The 21,553-nt window shown below is 44.8% G+C and overlaps 1 protein-coding gene across 3 annotated transcripts in view; it reads right to left on the reverse strand.

Annotated features, from left to right (window-relative positions):
• The window catches only part of LOC147701280 (phospholemman-like), a 358,878-nt gene that overhangs the window by 64,912 nt on the left and 272,413 nt on the right, over window positions 1-21,553 (reverse strand). For all 3 annotated transcript variants that reach the window (XM_086930013.1, XM_086930012.1, XM_086930011.1), the window contains 3 exons: window positions 15,301-15,339; window positions 12,295-12,369; window positions 10,648-10,684 (listed from right to left, as the gene is read on the reverse strand). In XM_086930013.1, the coding sequence (XP_086786139.1) occupies window positions 10,648-10,684; window positions 12,295-12,369; window positions 15,301-15,339 (151 nt within the window). The remainder of the gene's footprint in view (window positions 1-10,647; window positions 10,685-12,294; window positions 12,370-15,300; window positions 15,340-21,553) is intronic.

The raw sequence follows: 21,553 nt of genomic DNA on the forward strand, positions 1-21,553 counted from the left end.
AAAGGGGTATTTTTAGGGTTCAGGGTCAGTTTTCAGTTCATGGGTAAAGGGGTATTTTTAGGGTTCAGGGTCAGTTTTCAGTTCATGGGTAAAGGGGTATTTTTAGGGTTCAGGGTCAGTTTTCAGTTCATGGGTAAAGGGGTATTTTTAGAGTTCAGGGTCAGTTTTCAGTTCATGGGTAAAGGGGTATTTTTAGGGTTCAGGGTCAGTTTTCAGTTCATGGGTAAAGGGGCATTTTTAGGGTTCAGGGTCAGTTTTCAGTTTTTGGGTAAAGGGGCATTTTTAGGGTTCAGGGTCAGTTTTCAGTTTTTGGGTAAAGGGGCATTTTTAGGGTTCAGGGTCAGTTTTCAGTTTTTGGGTAAAGGGGTATTTTTAGGGTTCAGGGTCAGTTTTGGGTTTTTGGGTAAAGGGGTATTTTTAGGGTTCAGGGTCAGTTTTGGGTTTTTGGGTAAAGGGGTATTTTTAGGGTTCAGGGTCAACAAATAAGATTTTAAAAAATTATTTTTATTATTTTCATTTATTATTTAATTATTATAATTTAATTTAAGTCGTTTTCAGTATATTTTAGCAAATAAAATTTAATATTAATTTAATTTAACACTGTTATTGTTAATTAATAATTAATTGCTAATTAAATAATATTGATACATTTTGGGTAAAGGAGCATTTTTAGGGTTCAGGGTCAGTTTTCAGTTCATGGGTAAAGGGGTATTGTTAGGGTTCAGGGTCAGTTTTCAGTTCATGGGTAAAGGGGTATTTTTAGGGTTCAGGGTCAGTTTTCAGTTCATGGGTAAAGGGGTATTTTTAGAGTTCAGGGTCAGTTTTCAGTTCATGGGTAAAGGGGTATTTTTAGGGTTCAGGGTCAGTTTTCAGTTCATGGGTAAAGGGGCATTTTTAGGGTTCAGGGTCAGTTTTCAGTTTTTGGGTAAAGGGGCATTTTTAGGGTTCAGGGTCAGTTTTCAGTTTTTGGGTAAAGGGGCATTTTTAGGGTTCAGGGTCAGTTTTCAGTTTTTGGGTAAAGGGGTATTTTTAGGGTTCAGGGTCAGTTTTGGGTTTTTGGGTAAAGGGGTATTTTTAGGGTTCAGGGTCAGTTTTGGGTTTTTGGGTAAAGGGGTATTTTTAGGGTTCAGGGTCAACAAATAAGATTTTAAAAAATTATTTTTATTATTTTCATTTATTATTTAATTATTATAATTTAATTTAAGTCGTTTTAAGTATATTTTAGTAAATAAAATTTAATATTAATTTAATTTAACACTGTTTTTAATAAAGTCGATATTTTTTACATCTATATTTTTGTTAACGATATTTTGTACTCGATATTTTTGTACTTACCTGTTTGTAGATACAAACTCGATATTTTGACTGTCGATATTTTGTCCACGATATTTTGGCAACTCGATATTTTGTCCGTCGATATTATTTCAGTGATCCGCCTCTGCCATCTTCCTCCACCGGGTCTCCACTCCCTTCCTTCTATGCCTCTGCCATCTTCCCCCACCGGGCCTCCACTCCTACCCCTCTATGCCTCTGCCATCGTCCTGCACCGGGCCTCCACTCCTGCCCCTCTATGCCTCTGCCATCGTCCTGCACCGGGTCTTCACTCCCGCCCCTCTATGCCTCTGCCATCTTCCTCCACCGGGTCTCCACTCCCGTCCTTCTATGCCTCTGCCATCTTCCCCCACCGGGCCTCCACTCCTACCCCTCTATGCCTCTGCCATCGTCTTGCACCGGGCCTCCACTCCCGCCCCTCTATGCCTCTGCCATCTTCCTCCACCAGGCCTCCACTCCCGCCCCTCTATGCCTCTGCCATCGTCCTCCACCGGGGATCCATTCCCGCCCCTCTATGCCTCGGTCATCGTCCCACTGGGTCTCCATTCCCGCCCCTCTATGTCTCTGCTGAGTCTGCCATCTTCCTCCACCAGGCCTCCACTCCTGCCCCTCTATGTCTATGCCATCGTCCTGCACCGGGCCTCTGCTCCCGCCCCTCTATGCCTCTGCCATCGTTCTGCACCGGGCCTCCACTCCCACCCCTCTATGCCTCTGCCATCGTTCTGCACCGGGCCTCCACTCCCATCCCTCTATGCCTCTGCCATCTTCCTCCACCAGGCCTCCACCCCCACCCCTCTATGCCTCTGCCATCTTCCTCCACCGGTCTCCCCCCCCCCACCCGACTCGTTATCTTCACGCGGCCGCCTCCCTCGCTCCTCGGCTCCGTTTCATGTATATTTAGGTTTTCTGTCATTATTTTGTTTCTATTTTGGTGTCAAGGGAGGCTACGGAAGGAGGTCAGATGAGAGGGGAAAATCTATACGTGGAAATGAAGAAAGTGGCAAACTGACAGGGGAGAGCGGGGGAGGGGCTGGAGCGGAGAGTGGAGGGAAACCAGGACAGAAGTGGAACAGAGGGGGGTGGGATGAAGGTGTGAGACACACCAGAAGGAGAGAGAGGAGTGAGGAATAGAGGGGGGAGATGTTAAAAGAACATGAGGGGAGAAAGGGAGAGGAAAGTCATGAAGATAGATGGGAAAGGGAGGGAGAGACGAGGCTGATTAGAAAATGAGGCCACTAAAGGGATGTGATTTGGGAAGGAAAGGAAAGGAGAAAGGTGAAGGGGGGGGGGGGGTGTTCATGAACTGTAAAAGAAGGGAGAAGGAGAGCGATTATAGAGAATGAGAAAAAAGGATGACTGAAGATATGGAGAACGAGGTGTCGAGGAAAGGACAGCAGGGGAGAGAAAATGATAGGGAGAAAAACAAGGGGAAAAGAAAGGAAACCGTAGAAAAGGGATGAGAATAAGAGGATAGAGAAGAGGTAGAGAATTGGGGGTTCGGGTAAAGGGGAGCAGGGATGGGGAAAGGAACAGAAAAGGACCTTAGTTCCGAGAGGAACAGAAAGTGGGAAGGAACGTGCTGCATTAATGCCATCAAAAAGATAAATAATGCCCTGGGTCTGGAACAGGGGTTCGACCTTATGTGAAACTGTGAAGTAGGAAGGTCATTCTTAAAGGACAAAAGCCCTCACCCACCCATAGGTGGCATGAGTCATCATGGGGCCACACTTCACATAGGTGGGAAAAACCACCAGTGTGGGCTCTACCCTCAATGGACAGGAGAGATCCTAAGGCTGCATCTACCCATGCAACGTCCCCCGCTGTCACAGTACAACAGTGTGATTCAACTTCTAGTTTTTCTTGCAAAGTTAAGCACTGAACATTCACTTCACTGGGTTTGCCTAAGCACTCGACCAACAAACCCAGTAAAGTGATGTTCAGTGCCTAACTTTGCAAGAAAAACTAGAAGTTTAATCACACCGTTGTACTAAATACTAAACATGTTAATCCTTATATGCAAGTCAGTATCTCTGGGTGATACACCTGCCCAGCTCCCACTCTGTCCCCCTGCCTATCTCTCTTCCCTAGTTCTGGCCCCCTCTCTTTAGGGGTTATCAGGAGTAGCATGAATCAGGCTGAGGTGAAGCTCAATCATCAACAGTTTAGGAGGCACTCATTCTGAAGTTTTACCCTATGGTGTGTTTGAAGAGTCCTCTCAAGATCTTTTTCAGGGTCCCCTTACACCCCCGCAGTGCTCTCTGCAAACGCTTGAGCCACATCAACAGGCTTCAGGCCTGGACTGTCCGTTGCGGGCACCGGGCAATCCCCCGGTGCGCCGCAAGGGTGGGGGGGGCGGTTTTGGCCCACTCGGGTCCGTTTTTGCAGCAACGCTGCAAAAACGGCCCTGTAACAAAATCAGCCGAAAACTGGCCCTGGCAACGAGCGCGGTCGCACCCCCAACCTCCCACCCCCCCCCCCCAGGGTGTGGGGGGCCAGCCGAGCACTTTGACAGGGCTGGTTTTGGTTCTCAGTCGGGCCCTGGCAGGCTTCAGTGTTGAACCTGAGCACTGGACGCAGGGCCCCTATCGGCAGTGTGCCCACCCACCCTTTCTTTCGCGATCATGGGTGGCCTGGAAGGGGCGGCCGCACTACCTCCCTGAGCCTGTGACTGCTCTCCCCCACTACCTGCTGAAGTGTGGAAGGGGTTGTACTTGGCCCAGTTTGTAGAGCCATACTAGGGCGTACACGGGGAAATCAATGGTAGATGATCTCAAACCACATGGTTCAGATTCAAAAGCCCCTGCCTGCCCAGTGGCCCCTTGAGGGAGGTGTAACATACATGGCATCGCCACCTGAGTTACCGGCCATCAGGCCGTAGCGGCCATCGTGCGTTTCCCCGGGAGGTTGGGGGATGGTTTTGCAGCAAAGGGGTCCGGTTTTGTTACTGGCGGCCGGTTTTGCTGCGGGGAGGTCTGGTTTTGTGACTGGGGGCCGGTTCAAGAGAAGTGATTCACGCTTGCACCCCTGCCCTCCCCCCAAACATGGGGAGGCTGGTCTGACAAAATTGCCAGGGCTGCTTTGGGCTCCCATTCCGGCCCTGCCGGTCATTATAAGTTATAGGCCTGAGACGTGAAAAAATTTGAACTGGAATTGCTGCATCCTTTACAGAATGGAGGGACATATTACCAACAACTAGCGATAATTATCGCTATGTTGGTTTAGCTGCGATATTTTTATCGCTGAGCTACGGGGATTTTTATCGCTTAGGAGCCTTGCTATTGTCAAGGTTTATCTCCTAAGCGCAAAAAATCGGCCGAAATGCATGAATATCGCTGAAAAGTCAGCAATATTCATGCATTACCGAGCTAATGCTCTTAGCCATGTTATCCACCTCCCATTGGATAACATGGCTAAGAACTGCTCAGGGCAGGTGTTAGCTTTTGGAGAAAGTCGCGCTTAGCGCGAATATCTCCAAAAGTTGGTAATAGGAGATAGCGATGTTAGCGACTGTTTCCAGTCGCTAACATCTTGGCACGCCCACTTTGCATGTCATTAGTGATAAATATCACTGACATGCAAAGCGGGGCCCAAGATGGTCGCAATCTCCTACTAGCTGTCGCTAAATGGTGTTAGCGACAGCTAGGTATTAGGGAGATAATTTTATTTCCGCTTTCTTGGCTTTTAAAGCCAAAAAAGCGGAGATAAACCCCCTTGATAATATGCCCCGCAATCCCCTGATTCTGGGCTCTTTTGCACACATTTCCCCCCTGCTCTCAGCAAGAGAAACACATGTGCAGAAAGTGATTTGCTTTTGCTGGGTGCGTAAATCTGGGAATCAGGTGACTCAAACTGAGAGCCATAGAGTTCTCTGGTATCCACAGAAGCTGGTAAGAAGTGAGCCCAGTCCAAAGGTTCTCAGAACTGCTTGTGCGGACTTCAGGTGTTGGCACTTTAGTTTGCAGGCCTTCCCTGCAGCACATATAGTTTGATTCTAGCCTCGGATGTGAATCATGTGCTTTCCACGCTGGGTCCCCAGACTGGTGTATGTGTTATGTTGCTGAGAAGCGTTTTTCTGATAACTTTTTCCTAGGGAATCTTAAAGTTCCATACGTCACAATGCATGGAAGTGAAATTCGACAGTATTGGGGAGAAGGACCATTCAGAATCATATAGGGGGAGATGCTGACTTTGGAACTGGGGAGCCAGGTTCGAATCCTGTCGCCGGCTACACATCCTGTGATCCTGGGTGAATCACCTAATCTCACCGTGCCTTAAAAAAATCTGATGTTGTATAATGTTCTTGCTCAAAAGAGATCGGGGCTCTGTCTAATGACAATTTTGATAAATCATAAATTAGAGCAATGGGTTAATATGCCTGCTGCAAATAACGTGTACGATGCAGATCACATACATGTATTTTATGAGGATAGCTCAGTGGGTTATTAGTGAAGCCAATCTCCAGACCAAACACTCCTCAAATATACCGCCTACTAGTATCGATAATGTAATTCCTACACTTGCACTCCTCGCTGTCTTATGAAACATTTTCTGTAGACTGATTTATTAATGAGATTCATTGTCTCCGAATAATGTAAGTGTGCTCTGAAGTGCTCCGACACTATACACTGGCATTAGTAGCGCTGTAAGACAGGTGTAATGCATGTTAGAGAGGGGCTATGGAGAGCCGAAGGGCACTGTTTAATGGTGGTAATGAGTGAGGGGATGGACGTTATCGGGGAGGAGGGCTCGAAAAAACATTGATGCACAGGGCTAAAGACGGCTCCGGGTGCTTCTATATATCGGTTTGATGCTATCGGGTCAAATACGCACTATACAAAATACGAAAAAAATATTGCAAGCCCCTTTCTAGAAAGCAATGTTTTTTGGCCATGATTGGAGTACCTCTGCCACCTAGTGGCAATATATGAAATTGTTCCTTGGGACTTTCATATACATAAAACTATGGTGCATGTCTTTCTGCTCAAACAGTAATCGAAATCCAATTCCATTTTCTCGCTGTTTCATCTAGGATCTGAGCCTATTCCTTAGTTTAAATTTATCGATGTATGTGGCTGTCTAGGAGAGCCACTAAGGCGCAGCTATAGTAGTGGCGCAGGTACAGTTTCACAAGGACCCAAAGAGAAATATTAGTCCACTGTGGTATGCCACCAAACGTAAACTTTAATTATTGTTGCGTTGTGGGCTAAACACCTCACCCATACATGCGAACATTTTAGAAGAGGAAAGTAAGTGGGAGAGGGGTTGCTCCTCCCTGAAGCTCAAGGAATGTGTCGTGAGGGAAGTGAGTACGTTACGACTCCAGAAATCTTCATTTTTGAGGTGATCAATAAACGTTGAAGTTGTTCCACCTTAAAGAGTGTCAGAATTATAGTAATTACTCATTTACAGGGCTCAAGTTCTAAAAAACAGAAGTGGGGGGACTGAACAAGTCAGGCAGTATTTATCATGACGCGTCCTATCAAAGCACATGACGTCACGAGGCTTGACATTCCACGTGACATCACAGGAAGTGACCTCACTGGAAGTGATGCTCTGATATGTGTATGCTATAACATATGCCAACTGAAAATGCAATAAAATATATTTTAAAAATAAAAATTGTTGTCTCCTGCAAAGCATATCATGCAACACGCAGATCACAGATTTTTGTTTTACGTAGATAGGTAAGTGGATTACAACACAGAGATCCTTGTGTTACTTGCAGTTAATACATTGTAATCATTCTAGTACACCATAGTGAGCTATGAAGTGTATTTGACTCCTACACCTTGTAACCCTGACTGTCTCATGTAACACGTTTTGTACATTAATGTATGCACTTACATTATTTATTTGGAATGGATGATGTGTATGTTATGTAAAGTGCTCTAACACTCTGCACTGGGATGAGTAGCACTATAAAATAAATAAAATAGTGCTATTTAAATTGTTATTTGTGTAACTACTGAAACAGACCAACCCATGTGACATTCTCACAGTGCATGCACTTATATACTACAAAGTAAAAAGCATGCATCTCTTAAGTACTTGTGAAGGGATAACAAGCGTGTGCTTTTGTTTTATCACTGGTGCAGTGCATTTGCATTACATTACATTTGTGAGGTTCCAGGATGCCTCCAGTGCCATATTTCATCAAAAGGAGGCCTGATGGCCCCTTAACTCCTTTTTAGGGCGAGCAGACCTAAAAAGCAGGCGGAGCCTGCTTTGTCTGCGAAGACAACTGTTGCTGGCGTGTTCCGATGAATGTGAGACAGGGGATGTGCACGAGCTTCCCATCGGCGATTTCACCTCGTGGGCGCGCACGCCCAGCCGGCGCAGTGCACATCCCCTGTTCTCAACATTCACCGCAAGTCAGCTTCTGGCCATCGCGCGCGTACACATACAGGCAAAGTCAGCTTGTGCACACACATTCTCCCCCCCTCCCCCCCCCCCCCGGACACACACGCACCCCCCTCCCCAACCACTCACGGGGCTCACGCGCACAGACACACAAATCCTCCCCTCCACTCACCGTGCTCTTTTGTCCCGTCCCCTCGCTGAGCTCCTTTTCTCCGGCGCAACGAGCAACACCAGCCTCTTCCGGCACGTCACAGGCCCCGCCCATGTCACGGGCAAGGATGCCTGACTTCCTGGTTTCGCTCCCTTTCTTCACTCCAGCTCGCGCCGTGAGCTCGTTTATATGTTTCTTAACTTTAACACTGAGCGCAGTGTCTGCTTCATGGACACCGCGCTCAGTGTTAAAGTTAAAAAACACGAGCGCAGTGTCCTTCAAGCGGCGCCATGCTCAGGTTACAACTTAATCGTTTGCAGTGCAGTCTGAACTATTGCATTGCAAATGCTTGTTTAGAACTTGGAGGTGCTTGTTTAGTACGGTTTTCAAACTTGGAGCGCCGCACTGTGGTTTACAGTAGAAGATGCATTAACAAAGAGTTACCAATAAAGTTATTCTTTCAATCACATGGTGTCTTTAAATCACACTACGCTAGCACGCTCGTGACCAGCCCTGAGGAGACGTGGGTTTTATCCACTGCTACACGCTAACAAGAGGTGAGCGTTTTAGTCGGTCTTGAATTGTAATTTGTTACCACACATGTATCGTTCGGCAGTAGTGTCCCACTAAGTTTGATATTGACTCGATGTTTGGCTTTTCTTTTAGATTCAGGAATTACATTCTCATACTCCGGTAAGATAGTTTGAATACTTGAAGCACGGGGTGCTTTCACTTTCAAGTTATTTTAGTGCCATATAAAATCTGACATCGACTTGACGTCTTGTTTTTCTTTCAGAAACGGAGATTACTTTTTGATACTCCGGTAAGGCAATTCGTATACGCAGAGCACGCGGTGCTTTTACTGATTAGCTTTTTACAGCGTCGCTCACATGTTCTCATTTTTTCCGTGCAGAGAGGAGATCGTGCTCTTCCTCGTAAGACGCGGTAAACAAGATGCAAGGATGTTTTAGTATCACATTTTTGAGTTGTTTTTTATTTTATTTCATCCACACAGGTAGTGGGGTACGTTGTTACTCTGGCACTATTCACTGAGATGCACGTTATTATATTACCGTTGACCTTTTTGATACTTAATCTTTTTCTCCTCTTTTCACTATTTCGGTTAGTCGTCACTACGAAGAGCAGTAACAACAAGGCTAGCACGCTCCTGAACACAAAAGTAAACCCTGCACTCTCACTCTTGGAGCTTAAAATAGTGCTCCATTGCATTAGCTCGAGGCACAAACTATGCAGGGGACAAAAGCCCTCTCCCGAGGGCCATGCTGGCTGTAGCGGGCACATGGTGTTTCCCAGGTGGGCCGCCATGGTGGGGGCCGGTTTTGGGTCCCTGGGGGACCGTTTTTTAGGTATTGCCTAGGCGTGAGCAGAAAAGGCCTGGCAATGCCTATGTTGCTCCTTTCCCTTGTCGCGTTAACCACAATGAACCTTTGGATTTCAAAATCGTGACTAATTTATGCTGACAATATTACGTCATAGCAAAGATAGCCCGCTCTCCCTATAAACAATTTTCTTTAAAAACATCTATATTCCTTTTTGGATGCTATAGATTTAATTTTTTTCATTTGAACTTCAAAGCACCCATGCTTTGCAGGTGTCATTATGCCCGTGCTGTGCAGCAACACTTGATTAATGCCCTTGAGATGATCTGTGAACACAAACAGTTCATGTATTTAGCTCCACCATGTTCCTTGGCATCTGCACACAGGGCTAGCAGAAGTGTGGTGTTGTTTCAATGTCTTTGTATCATGTTACTATTGCCTTAAATCAAAAACCATTTGCTATGCTATAGTTCTCACATTTGCGAAGGTTTGAGCTATTGGCATTGTAAATTACAGTACCTTTTATTTAAGTGTTGGTTTTTAAAACATAAATAAAAGGCATTGCTATTTACAATGCCAATAGCTTAAACTCTCGCAAATGCGAGACCTATTGCATTGCAAATGCTTGTTTTATTGTTGCCCAGCTGGAGGTGGAAAAAAGCCCCCTTGCTGCCTGCACGTTGCTGCTGGGAATGAAAGCAGACAACTTGCAGGAGCTGATGAACGTGTCCTGGTTTTTCAAAATTACACTGGGACAAGTTCAACATATTTCTGTGGGGCCCAACTTCTTAGCAGGGGGACAGTGTCCAACCTGTGAAAAGAGTGGGTGGACGTCGTGTACCAGGGTTTACCCCCGACTCGTGCCCTGCTTATCTACTTAACTTAATTAGCTGATTTATTTGCAATCATCTTGGAATCTGAGCCAATGCTTGTCATTTATTAATATCATGCAGTGGATGTACCAAACACCTAGCAGTGAAGGAGCGCTTTACAGGGACCAGTTTATAGTAACTGGAGCATCTGAGACATGATGTGCTGGGTATGGACATTATAGGGTCTCTGCCCATCTGGGATCGAGGATGTGACAGAAAGTAAGGGAGCTGGGATCACACAGGTGGGAAAGTGCTCTGCAGCCCAATGTCCATGTGCTATTTATATATTTATTACACCAGACATTCTTATGTGTACAGTTTGTTGCACAGGAAGCTAAAGCCATTGGTTCTGGCCACTCGGCTTTTTTTCAAAGTACCGAAGGCAGGATGTGAAGCCGGGTTGCAAGACATGTCTCCGCTCCTGTTTGATGCAAGTCTGTCAGTGACCATATCCAATCCTGAGGCATGAATCCTGACATGAACTCTTTCTGTGAACATGCATCATATTACAGCAGTGAGGACTTTACAGAGCGGCCCACACATATAACACACAATGACTAAGTGGGTCATGAAAGAGAAGAAACACGCTTACCTCTGGTGCTGGTTGAATTTGCACCGGCATTTTCTGCCTAAATAAAGTGAAGAAGATTAATAACAAATTCAGGGAAGAAGCGAATGAGCACAGCAGATACATCAGGCACAGCCCACCCCCTGCTGTCTGCCCCTGAACCCACAACTTTCCGGGCAAGCCTGGGAAACAGACATGACCTGCAGATATGACATGTGGACATGACTGTCTATCATTGTGATGAGACATTCAGGCTCCATGCCTATCCAGTTTCTTTAGGGATCTCTTGTAGGGGTGATGTAGCGTTAGCCCTATAATCTCAACCTTCCTCAGGAGGGTCAGTATTAGGGTGAAAGTTGGGTGAAATTGCATTGCCTATTATTGAATAGGCAATGCAATTTCACCCAACTTTCACCCTAATTCTGACCCTCCTGAGGAAGGTCACTACCTCACACTGCAGGGTCACTTGATTTCAAACGAGTAGGACATTGCTTGTCCAAAGATTAATTCTCAAAGCTCTTTGAACGTATGTACTTTATAGGGCCTCAGATATAGTAGTTATGATTGCAGACATTTTCTCAATTATCTTCTTTGGTAAATTGTGCAGCAAATATATGTTGGGAATACAGCCTTACCACCAAAAGGATGCTGCTGAGACCAGTTCACAGTCATCAACCCCTGGACACTGCATATTCAATGAATTTAGATCTGAATCAAAAATGACAAGGACAAAATACAGACGGCATTCTGGGGCTTGATGCATGCGGCAGGTCGGTCTGTCTATGTGAAAAGGACATTTGTATACATGGTCAACCTGCATATAATACATGAAAATGAAAAAAAAGTGCACATTGCGAGATCACGGTATAGCCTTGTAAAATATAAGTTCATAAATGCAATGCGATGAATAATCACATATTCATTTGACAAAGATTAGATCATTTTAGGTAGTAGTTGGAGTTTATAAAATTCTTCCTCTGCCAAAAATAATTCCAATGTTGATGTATGTTAATTCATTTTTACAGGTAATCCGACCAGGATGGCTGCTCAATGACAGGTACAGATTAGATTTACTGAGCAAGTCGTTTGTGAGTTTTGATTACAGATCTGGGGTTAAAGATGTTAACATAATCTATTAAACAGTAACAGTGCAGAAGGAAGCTATAGCCCAGGTGATCTGCACAACTCTTCAATCAGGAGACACAAGGTGGGATCTGCTGATGGATAGTTTTCACTCCCTGGACAATGTTTTGTCAATTGTTTTCTCAAAATGAGGCTTTTTTTACACTCCTGAGATTTACAAGATATATTTGAAATGGGTGATCACTTCAGTTTACATTGAATGCATGCGCATTTATCTTAAGCGAATATCCTGAAAACCTGATGACTTTTCTCTGTAAGAACCATTGTTAGGCCACCCTGGCCTAGAATGAAAAATAAGATGGATGCCCAACATACCCAAACCATCAGAGCATTCCACTAACAGGGTAGGCATTCCAAAGCAATACGAATGGTGACGCGCCTGTCAGCGGGTGTTGCGTTATGGTAAGCATCTGTCCCAGGACCAGTCCAATCCCCCAGTATCGATACTGGGTTTGTCCAGGTGATCAGAGTTTGGGATGTGATAGGGTCAATGGGGGCTGGGAGAGAAGGAATACATTCAATACTTACTCAGAATGATCAGGATGCCCAGGATGAAGAGGACTCCTGCACACACCAGGCCCCCGATCCGCAGCGTTTGATAATCTGGGGGAGAAAAGGGAATCATGTTGGAGTCCTTCACTCCCTCACACTTTCCTCCAGTGGCACTCCCAACATTATTCTACTGACAGATGTTGCATCGCTGTTAAAAAATGTTTGATATGCAAGGAAATGTATAAGACTGTAGGGGTATTTAGATGTACAGAGGAACTATGCAGCTTCTGTGTAGGGAGGAGGATGCCTGAACTCCTTCCAGATCCGCTCTACATAGAGAGAGGGGCTAGGGTCCACACGTGAGACCCTTCTGCTCCCTGTTCAGTGGGCTTTGGAGCCTAGACCTGGGTAGATGATGCCAGAGCTGAGAGAAGAGCAGGGAGGACCCTGCAGAAACTAGCCTGAAGAAGAGAGGGAGTATGACTCTCCTGCAGGAGGAACCACTACTGTGACCTTAGGGAGAAAACCCTACACTTTCTGAGCACGTCAGCGTTAGTCATTGTATCTTATGGAGTGGGGTGCAGGAGGGAGCCAACAGGAAAAATCAGGGTCTCCGTTCTCTATAGGTTTTAAGGGATGTTTCAATACAAGTCATCTAACCTCTCATGTGTCAGGGCAGAGCAAATAAAAACCTGGAGACCAAGCAGTGCCTGTTATACACCGGCCAGCAGGGAGGACAGCGCGCTGAATGGAGTCATCTGATTGGTGCAGATCACAGTGTAAGGGGTCTGTCCAGCCCATGGGAGAATAGAGCACATTCTACAGTGCCCATGCAGAGTGAGAGTCCATTGTAAACACCTTTTCTCAAGGCTGAAGATACACAACCCAGTGTGTCTCAGCAAGAGTGAAGGAAGGATCATCGATGAATAATTACACTACAATGCGTGCATCACTACTATTCATACTGAAACATTCCAGCATGGCCAACACCTCATATCTAAGGGTCCCTCTCCCCTATCATGCTTTTGATACAATCATCTTTTTATTATTTTTTTAACTTTTTATAATCATCTTATTTTAAGGTCTTTTTAAGTTTTACATTTTACGATGCATGAGTGACAAATACAAACACTGTGGCTGGACTGGTGAGAGAGCATTAGAGTCTCTAAAGCTGAAGGGCTGGAAATACTGGCCAAGGTCAGGTTAGAAGAAACTTTTATCCTGTTTCTTGCAGGGGCAGAACATCAATTCATTAATATCATGCCTGGATTCAGGAATGAGGTTCACGTTTGCCTTCATGTGCAGATTTAAGTGGGCTTTAAAATGAGGCAGTAACCCAGGATAAAAAAGTGTGGTGGTCAAATATTTCACCCTTTTTGATGACCCTTTTTAGCTCCTCGTCGCTCCTTTACCTTTGGGAATCTTACTGATAATGGTAGACTGTGTTCCCCTCTTGTCCATTTCAACATGTTCTATTTCTCTAGCAGTTGCCTGACCATCAGGTGAGGTAGGCAGGTGGTTTACAGTAAGCTGATCACAAACTCAGGCATAAACAGACACCCATCCTTTCTGGGAACATCATGGGAGACATATCAGTCTCGCCAATAAAGGGTGGGCCGCAGTGCAGCCCGCGGTGGATACACTGTGGACACTGCGACCCCTCACACCCCACCCTCCACAAAATGGGGAACAATAGCCCATTACACTCAATGCATCTGCACGTGTGGTGTATGCTACTGAGTTTCTTCACGTGCATCCATCATAAAGATGCCTGTTTGGCATCAGCAGGGCACTGTCTCCCAGGACTGACTCACAGTGAGCAGTAAGAATCCAAGAGTAGTGTAAACTCCAGAGGCTGCAGATCTCCTAAGGCACTGAAAGGGGATTCGACCTTTACTCTGTAGTGATACATGTCTGAATCTGCATTCATTATGAAGCTTCCTCTGAGTAGTCTCATTGGGTCACATTTATTTTTTTCGCTGGGTTGGCATTAATTTTGTATATCAGCAAAAGTAACCCGTTACCATGCATATATAATTGCCTACATTTGGTATTAGTTTTATTTTTCTATTGGAGTTTGAGGCCATCGTTTACCAATGAAGACTTATCAGCGAAACTATTCCTTGTGTGATGCCTTTTTAACATCTCGTGGTGTTTATTCCACATTTGCTTTATTACCCTTATTACATGTTATGGTTTTAGTTAATCTTGGACAGTGAAGTTCTTCTGTGTCTGACTCTGGTGTTGCAGTGATACATTTCTTATCCACAATACCTTTGGCGCTGCTTCGAGGAAGTCCTTGCTGCTGAGGCCAGGCTGGCACAGGCAAGGGTTTACATGGTGACACATTTGACCTCTGTGGTTGGACTGCAGCGAGCTTTATTATTGGCCAGTTCACAAAGTGCTGTCCTATCAGGACTCAAGTAGTTCTAAGCCTATGCCAAGGTAATTACAGGTGCCCATATAGGACCCCACCAACAGATAAATGTTAAAATACTGCTTTTCCTAGGGTGGAACTCCTGTCTGCAATGTGTCTTAGGGAGGCGGGGCTTGGTCTCCCCGCCATCGGGCGCCAACATTTTCTATCGTGAAATCCCATCCATGTCACTGGGCCCCCCTCTTATTTTCTTTATGTCTTCCAGAGTTGGGACAGTCCAGACTCTGTGAGCACAATGGTGCATATTTTAAGTCACATGTCAAACAAGGACCAGAGGGGGTCTCAGATATGATAAATGAATTGAGGGAAGCCTGGGGAGAAAGGAGGGGTAACGTTGGAGCCCTGCAAGTCAAAAGGAGTATCCTCATATGTACAGTGTGTATCCTCGCGTTATTCTGCCAGCTCCTCCTAAAAACATACGCTAGCGGAGTGTAAGAGTGGTTTCCCCCAGCAGCATTGTGACAAGGAGCCATTGCTGCTGACGTGTGAAGAAACAGTGATCTTCATAAACCACGTGGCGTCTGTGTCGTGACAGTACTGGAGGACTCACCTGATGATAATGACTAGCACTCTCCGCGGTCACACTACCCTCCTCTGCTACTTACCATAGGTGAAGGGGTCCCGCTCGTCTGCTTTGCCTGGTTCTGTAAAAGAGAAACAGTGTTGATCAGGTGACTGTGGTAAAATATTTCTACTGGATGGTTTTGGAAAGTAAGTCTCTTTCTTGTGACGTCTATGGCAAAAAGCAGGTTTATTAGAATGTCTGTCTGGAAGAACATACAGCAAAGTTGATTACAGAACAACCACTTTACTTTTTATTACATACAAATAAATATAACTTATTGTTTTCTATTGTGCTTTTCACACTTCTGAGCATTGTTTATAACAGGAGCTGCAGTTACCCTATGTAATGGTCCTCAGTTTATTCCTTTCAGAAAGATGAGCAGCTCTGTTGGTTCTGCATGGATCAAACAGCGGCAGCTGGCACAAATCAACTTACCTCCTCGCCGAGTCCTCTCTCGCGTCCTCCCTTGACGCGTCTCTCCTCTGCTGGAGGAAACAAGTCATCAGAAGTACCCAGGCTGAAGCGCCCCTGACCCAGTCACAATGTTGCATTGCTGCATTGTGATTGGTCTGAGCACCAAACCACAGCGCTCAGATGGGGATAGGGAGCCTGGGCATGCTCTCCACCCAGGCTGTAATGAAGCCTAGGTGGAGAACATGCTAAGTGTGCATGAATGTTAGGCCAGCCCCAGCGGGCCGACAAAACAATCATGCGCACTTTAGGGAGTGCAAACCACTCCTCCCCACCCAACTTTAGTCAGCAGAGCAGCCCTGCCCCGCCTGCCCTGCCTGGCAAAGATGCCGTGCCTGCAATAGGAAGGAATAAAATTATAATAACTTGGAGTTATTTTCATTTTATTTTTCCTTCCACTGCTGAAAAGCAGTGGGACGACGCCCCTCCGCCTTAGCAGAGAAGCTGCCACTGGGATCAAACCTATCACAAACATGTCAAACAGATGTCATGAGTTGTTTTTTGTAAGTCATGGCACTTTCATAAGTAACCAACCTATGTATAAGATTACAATTTAGACAATTAACTCCCCTGTGTGACTTTCCGATACCAGATCACAGGTTGTCCGTCACGGTGCCTGCTTATTGCACCAGCTCAGCCTGCCTGCCTCCAATATGTGCAGAGCAAGGTACACAGCAGGCTGCATGAGCTAATGCTCAGGAGCATAGCCCCAGATGGAGAGACTCACAGACATATTTGGGGGGCCGAAGGCATGCTTATGTATTTTGTAATATTCTTGTGCAGTCGAAAGAGCCAAAGGTCCCTGGCTAGATCGGCCAGGCCTTTTGCTAAGGCCTTTCTTAATTTGTTTATATATCAAACCGCAGATATGTTTTCCATACAAAGAGGAACACAGCAGTTTCCCCTGCCTTGTACAAAACTTTTGACTGCAAAGGAACCTGTGAGAAGCTCTAAGTAATTTAAATGCCACCATTTTTCTCCTTAGGATCTTTTTCCTACAGTAAGAACCTGCCCGCTATGGGCTCCCCAGCCTCACTTGTTTGTGTCTGAGTCTAACGTGATATCTAGAGTTGGGGCAAAAATAGATTTTCCATTGAAAGCCTCCATCTGGGATAGCCACCAATCCAAGTCCTCCCTTGCGTCTTTCGATCAAGAAGTTAAAACTGAGTAGAGGAGACCTCTCCAAAACTGAAGTGCTTTGAGGCTCTGTAGAGCCCTGTAAATTTGAAGAGTTGCGAAAATAGCCTGAATGGATACAAGCATTCAAATATCGAACCTGGCTTTCTTCAAGACTGACACCATCTCATTCTTTTTGGTCTTGATATTCTGTCTGGGCAGAAAGAGAGAGGCTTTTAAAGAACGTATCACACAACACCAAGGGGCATATTACCAAGGAGTAGCGATATTTATCGCAAAATGCGCTTAGCGCATTTTTTTAATCGCTGCCTATCGCTGGATATGTTAGCGGGGAAAACATGCTATTAGCAACGTTTTTCTCCATTGTGCTAAAATATCCAGCGATAGCGGCGAAATGCGTGAATATCGCTGAGAATACAGCGATATTCACGCATTAGCGACGAAATGCTCTTAGCCATGTTATCCACCTCCCATTGGATAACATGGCTAAGAACTGGTCTGAGCAGGCGTTAGTATTTGGAGATATTCGCGCTTAGCGCAACTATTTCCAACGCTACGCCAGCCTTGCTAATAGGCGATAGCGACGTTAGCGACTGCTTTCAGTCGCTAACTGGTTGGGTACGCCCACTTTGCATGTCATTAGCAATAAACATCGCTGACATGCAAAGCGGGCCCCAAACCGCTAGCTATCACCTAAAAGCTGTCGCTAACATCAGTTAGCGACAGCTTGTTAATAGGGCGATAGAATTATCGCCGCTTAGCGGCCAAAAACGGCTGCAAAAGCGGCGATAATTGCCTATCGCCCTGCTTGATAATATGGCCCCAACATTTTATTATCTGAGTTGGTACAAGACTTCTTCTTGTTTATCACAAAATCCAGATCATATAAGAGAGAGAACATGCAAACAACCTGAGCTTGTAACTGAGCTTTAAGCTACATGTCACCCAGATAAACTATTACTCCAATACCCTAGGATCTGAGTAAAGCTGTCACTGGTTTCACCACCTTCGTAAAACACCACATGAATTGGAACCTTTCTTGATTCCTAATGAACTGCAGGAAATACCTGTACTATAGTTATGATATTTTTGGCCAGGGTTGTTGTGGGTTCTCTGTCAGGCATTAGTGAGCATAAACTGTGATAAGGATACTGCTTGCTTGTTTTATGCGGGCACTGCGGCCACCAATGAAATCACTTATTATTTATATTTTGCCCAGCAGAGAGGTGCACTACACAGTCCTGCTACTGGGGGGCAGACTCCTTCATTATACCCAAGCATTACATTGTATGGAGACAAAAATTTTCGAGGTGTATTGTGAGCTGAAGCACATGAGGTCATTACAGTTGTAGAATTACAAAAATTACCTGTTTTTATATAGTTTTTCAAAATTACGTTTTCTCAAACCTAGGGTCTCTAAATAACAGGGATTACTATTACCAAATTTACAGGCACTTACTTTCTCAACACCGTAAAGGATGAAAGACTGCTTTGGTCCTGCCTGGATTGTCACTAGCAAGGCAGACAGATTTTAAAAGCAAATATTTAACTCTCCAAGCCGTCCTGACAACACACATAATCTGGGTATTCATTGTACTTTTTTGTATGCTTTGTAGTCGTCCATGTATATCTCAGCAAAGAGTTTGCAATAAAAAAGACACAAGTTTTCAAGTATGTTTTTCAAAATGGAAAGCTTCATGATATTTGCCATATTTTTTACCTAGAGCTTTGACCCATCCATGTGTTTAAAACTTACATTTTACCCCATACGCAAACACTATTTAGACAAGTGTAATGAAAGCAAAATGGACAATTCAAAGAAGAAGCCATCCTCTAAATGATAACTATGTCTCAGCTCATTCTCCCAGAATCCTCTGCTCCCAGCTCAATATTTGTGCAGCTGAAGAGCGACTGAAAGAGTTCTAAGGTTATCTCCAGGTGTAAGAGCAAAGCAGATAACAGGAGAGGTTCTTGTTTACCGTTACTTATTCCAAGCACAGAAACACCCATCAGGGCCCTGGCAGGTCTTTGTTTTTCTTGTCCCACTGCCAAATGGAAAATGTTTTTAGGAGGATTGTTCTTTCTGTATAACGGGCTCCAATGTTCCCAATCTTAAGTGTTTTATGGCGGACACGTTGCAGAGATGTCTACAGGATGTAACTGGCGGACACCCCAGAAAGCCACGGCCGCCCCAACAGTGTGTGGGGGAAAGTGAAAGGCTCATGTTTTTGTGCAGTTAATAATTTACTTGTCTTTTCACCCCACTCACTATGCCAGCATCGAAGTTTGTGTAATGCACAGTCAGTAGTGAAGTTAGGGTCAGTTTGCCTCTATTTCTATTAGTGGTTCCCTAGTTGTTGTGGCAATATATCTTTGTGTTAAGATTGGTACGGATGCTTGGGGCAGTCTGTATATCAATGGCCTGTTTCTTGGTTTTGTTCATTAGATTTCCTCTGTAAGTAGCTTCGCCACTGCTCAGAAGGTTTGTTGAGAGACCACTGAGCCATTGTTGTCCTCAATAAATTAATAGAGGTGGGCGCACAACGGTTTCTGCTCTTTTGTTAGTCTAAATTTAGCTACGTTCTTGGGACTTATTTTCCTGGTATGTGTTTCTAACCTAACAGGCACATGGTCAGAGAGAATGGGTTCCATAATGGTATATTGTAGACATCTGTGCAATATAATGCACATGACCAAATAGTAGTCGATCCTGGAGCTGGTACCATAGTCTCAAGTCCATTAACGTATTTCGCTCGATAATGGCGTCCATTGAGAAGTCTCCTGTTATTAGCATCCTCTGACCCTCAAACATATATGGTCTCTTTCTACTTTGGAGCTAGGATGACATGTCAGGCTTGTTAGTGCCGTAATAAGCAGGTAATGATGGCTAGTGGTTGGCTGAAGGTTTTCGAATTCCATGGTTTTGGAAGGAAGACGACTGTTATCGGTGGATAAATGACCTGAGGAAGTCCTCCATTGAGCCTATTTCCAGCCCTTCTGACATGCCATGAAAGCATAAACTTTCTCACCTTGATTTGTCTTCCATATTTGTAAGTTATTCATATAATAGGACAGTCTAAAGGTACTGATAACTATTATCCTCCCCTACATACTTTTGTTCTGATCAGGGGACGTTTCACTGCACTCCGTCCAAAGTTTCTTACAATTTGAGTAAAAACCAAAGGCCAGACCTCTTTGACAGTTACACAGAACACACTATAAAAAAGTCTGACGCATCTAGTCAATACCAGATGTCCACAACATCAGTGTTAGACCAAGTTCTACTTAGAAGAAAAAGTGTGCGAGAAACGAATGACACCTCACGGAAACACCACCAACGGGGTAACTGGTATGTAATCTCCAGACAGGCCCCTGTCTCATCATCGGTTGTCATCCGGTTCACAAAGAAACAAGAAGAGTGTTCAAAGCAACAAACCAAGGGGTGCAAAAAACAGTGGAAGCAGAGAAAGTCTGCTGGTGACAAAAAAGTGCATAAAAAACAGCGTGCACTTCTCTTTAATAACTTTATTCATAGAGAAATGAATGTCTGTTGTTAGAATAAAAAGGCTGGTAGCTATTCATGCACACCATTACCTATTGCTGACATGTTTCACTGCCACAGCAATTTTGGCAGATTCATCAGGGCTGCACAATATGCTCCCACTCCACTATTGGACACTTGTACCGTGTTAACTGTGAAAGAAATAGGCACATATAGGTAATTAAAAGCATACAGACTCACCCTTGTACGCCGTATGTATGTGTAAAAACGGTGTCAACGTTATTTACCCATAAGCAGCCTGTATGCTCATACCAGCTGCCAGGGAGTCCAATGGGATACAAAAGTACTCCTAAAGTGAGTCTTCACCTTCACAGAGATTGTACACATCAATCTGGGGGCATAAAAACACATGATAATGCTATCAGCGGTATTTCAATGTCGTTTGCATCTTATTTCAACACACAGGGCCATCCCTTCTTCAATTAAAAGACACACTGTGAAGCGCCACAATTTCTCCGCTACACTACTCTTGCTCGTATTGAGAGCCTCACACACACATTCACACTGTTGGATGAGTCCCCAATCATTCAGATGGAAAAGTTTGTCCGGAAAGCTTCTAGGGAGACATACGGAAACGTCCCAAACAGCCACCAATATCACGTGGTTTGGAGTCTAACACCCTTCAAGTATTCAGTTTTTTCTGCATATGCCCCATGTTCGAGGCACATATTAAACAGCATTTTACTTCGCCCATTAGTCAGTGTAGCAAAATACAGCCAGAGACTCAGCAACCCAACCTCTCACTGTGAAGCCGCCCGACGAGCGTCTTGTCTCGTTCGTGAATCTCTGTGTCCAACTCCCATGTTAAAATACCTCCGTGACGCGTGCAAACGCTGTCGCGTATCGATCACGTGGTTAACTAACCCCAACATGGCAGCCATCTTAAACCAGTAACTGATGGCTAAGAACTAGTGTTTACACCCTTAATTTAATATTCATACGCGCCAGACCACGTGCATTTTTCTAACTCATGCGACTAACTGTATTTATTGTCCACATTTACATATTTCAGTATTCGCTTGCACGGGGTAAATCGATTAAATGAAACCCCTCGATTTACACTGGTCACGTGATCTGGTGCAAAAATGGGCTGCCATCTTAGAATAGTCAAAAGATAGAACTA

Source organism: Lissotriton vulgaris, chromosome 7, assembly GCF_964263255.1.
Source record: "Lissotriton vulgaris chromosome 7, aLisVul1.2, whole genome shotgun sequence".
Classification (NCBI taxonomy): Eukaryota; Metazoa; Chordata; class Amphibia; order Caudata; family Salamandridae; genus Lissotriton; species Lissotriton vulgaris.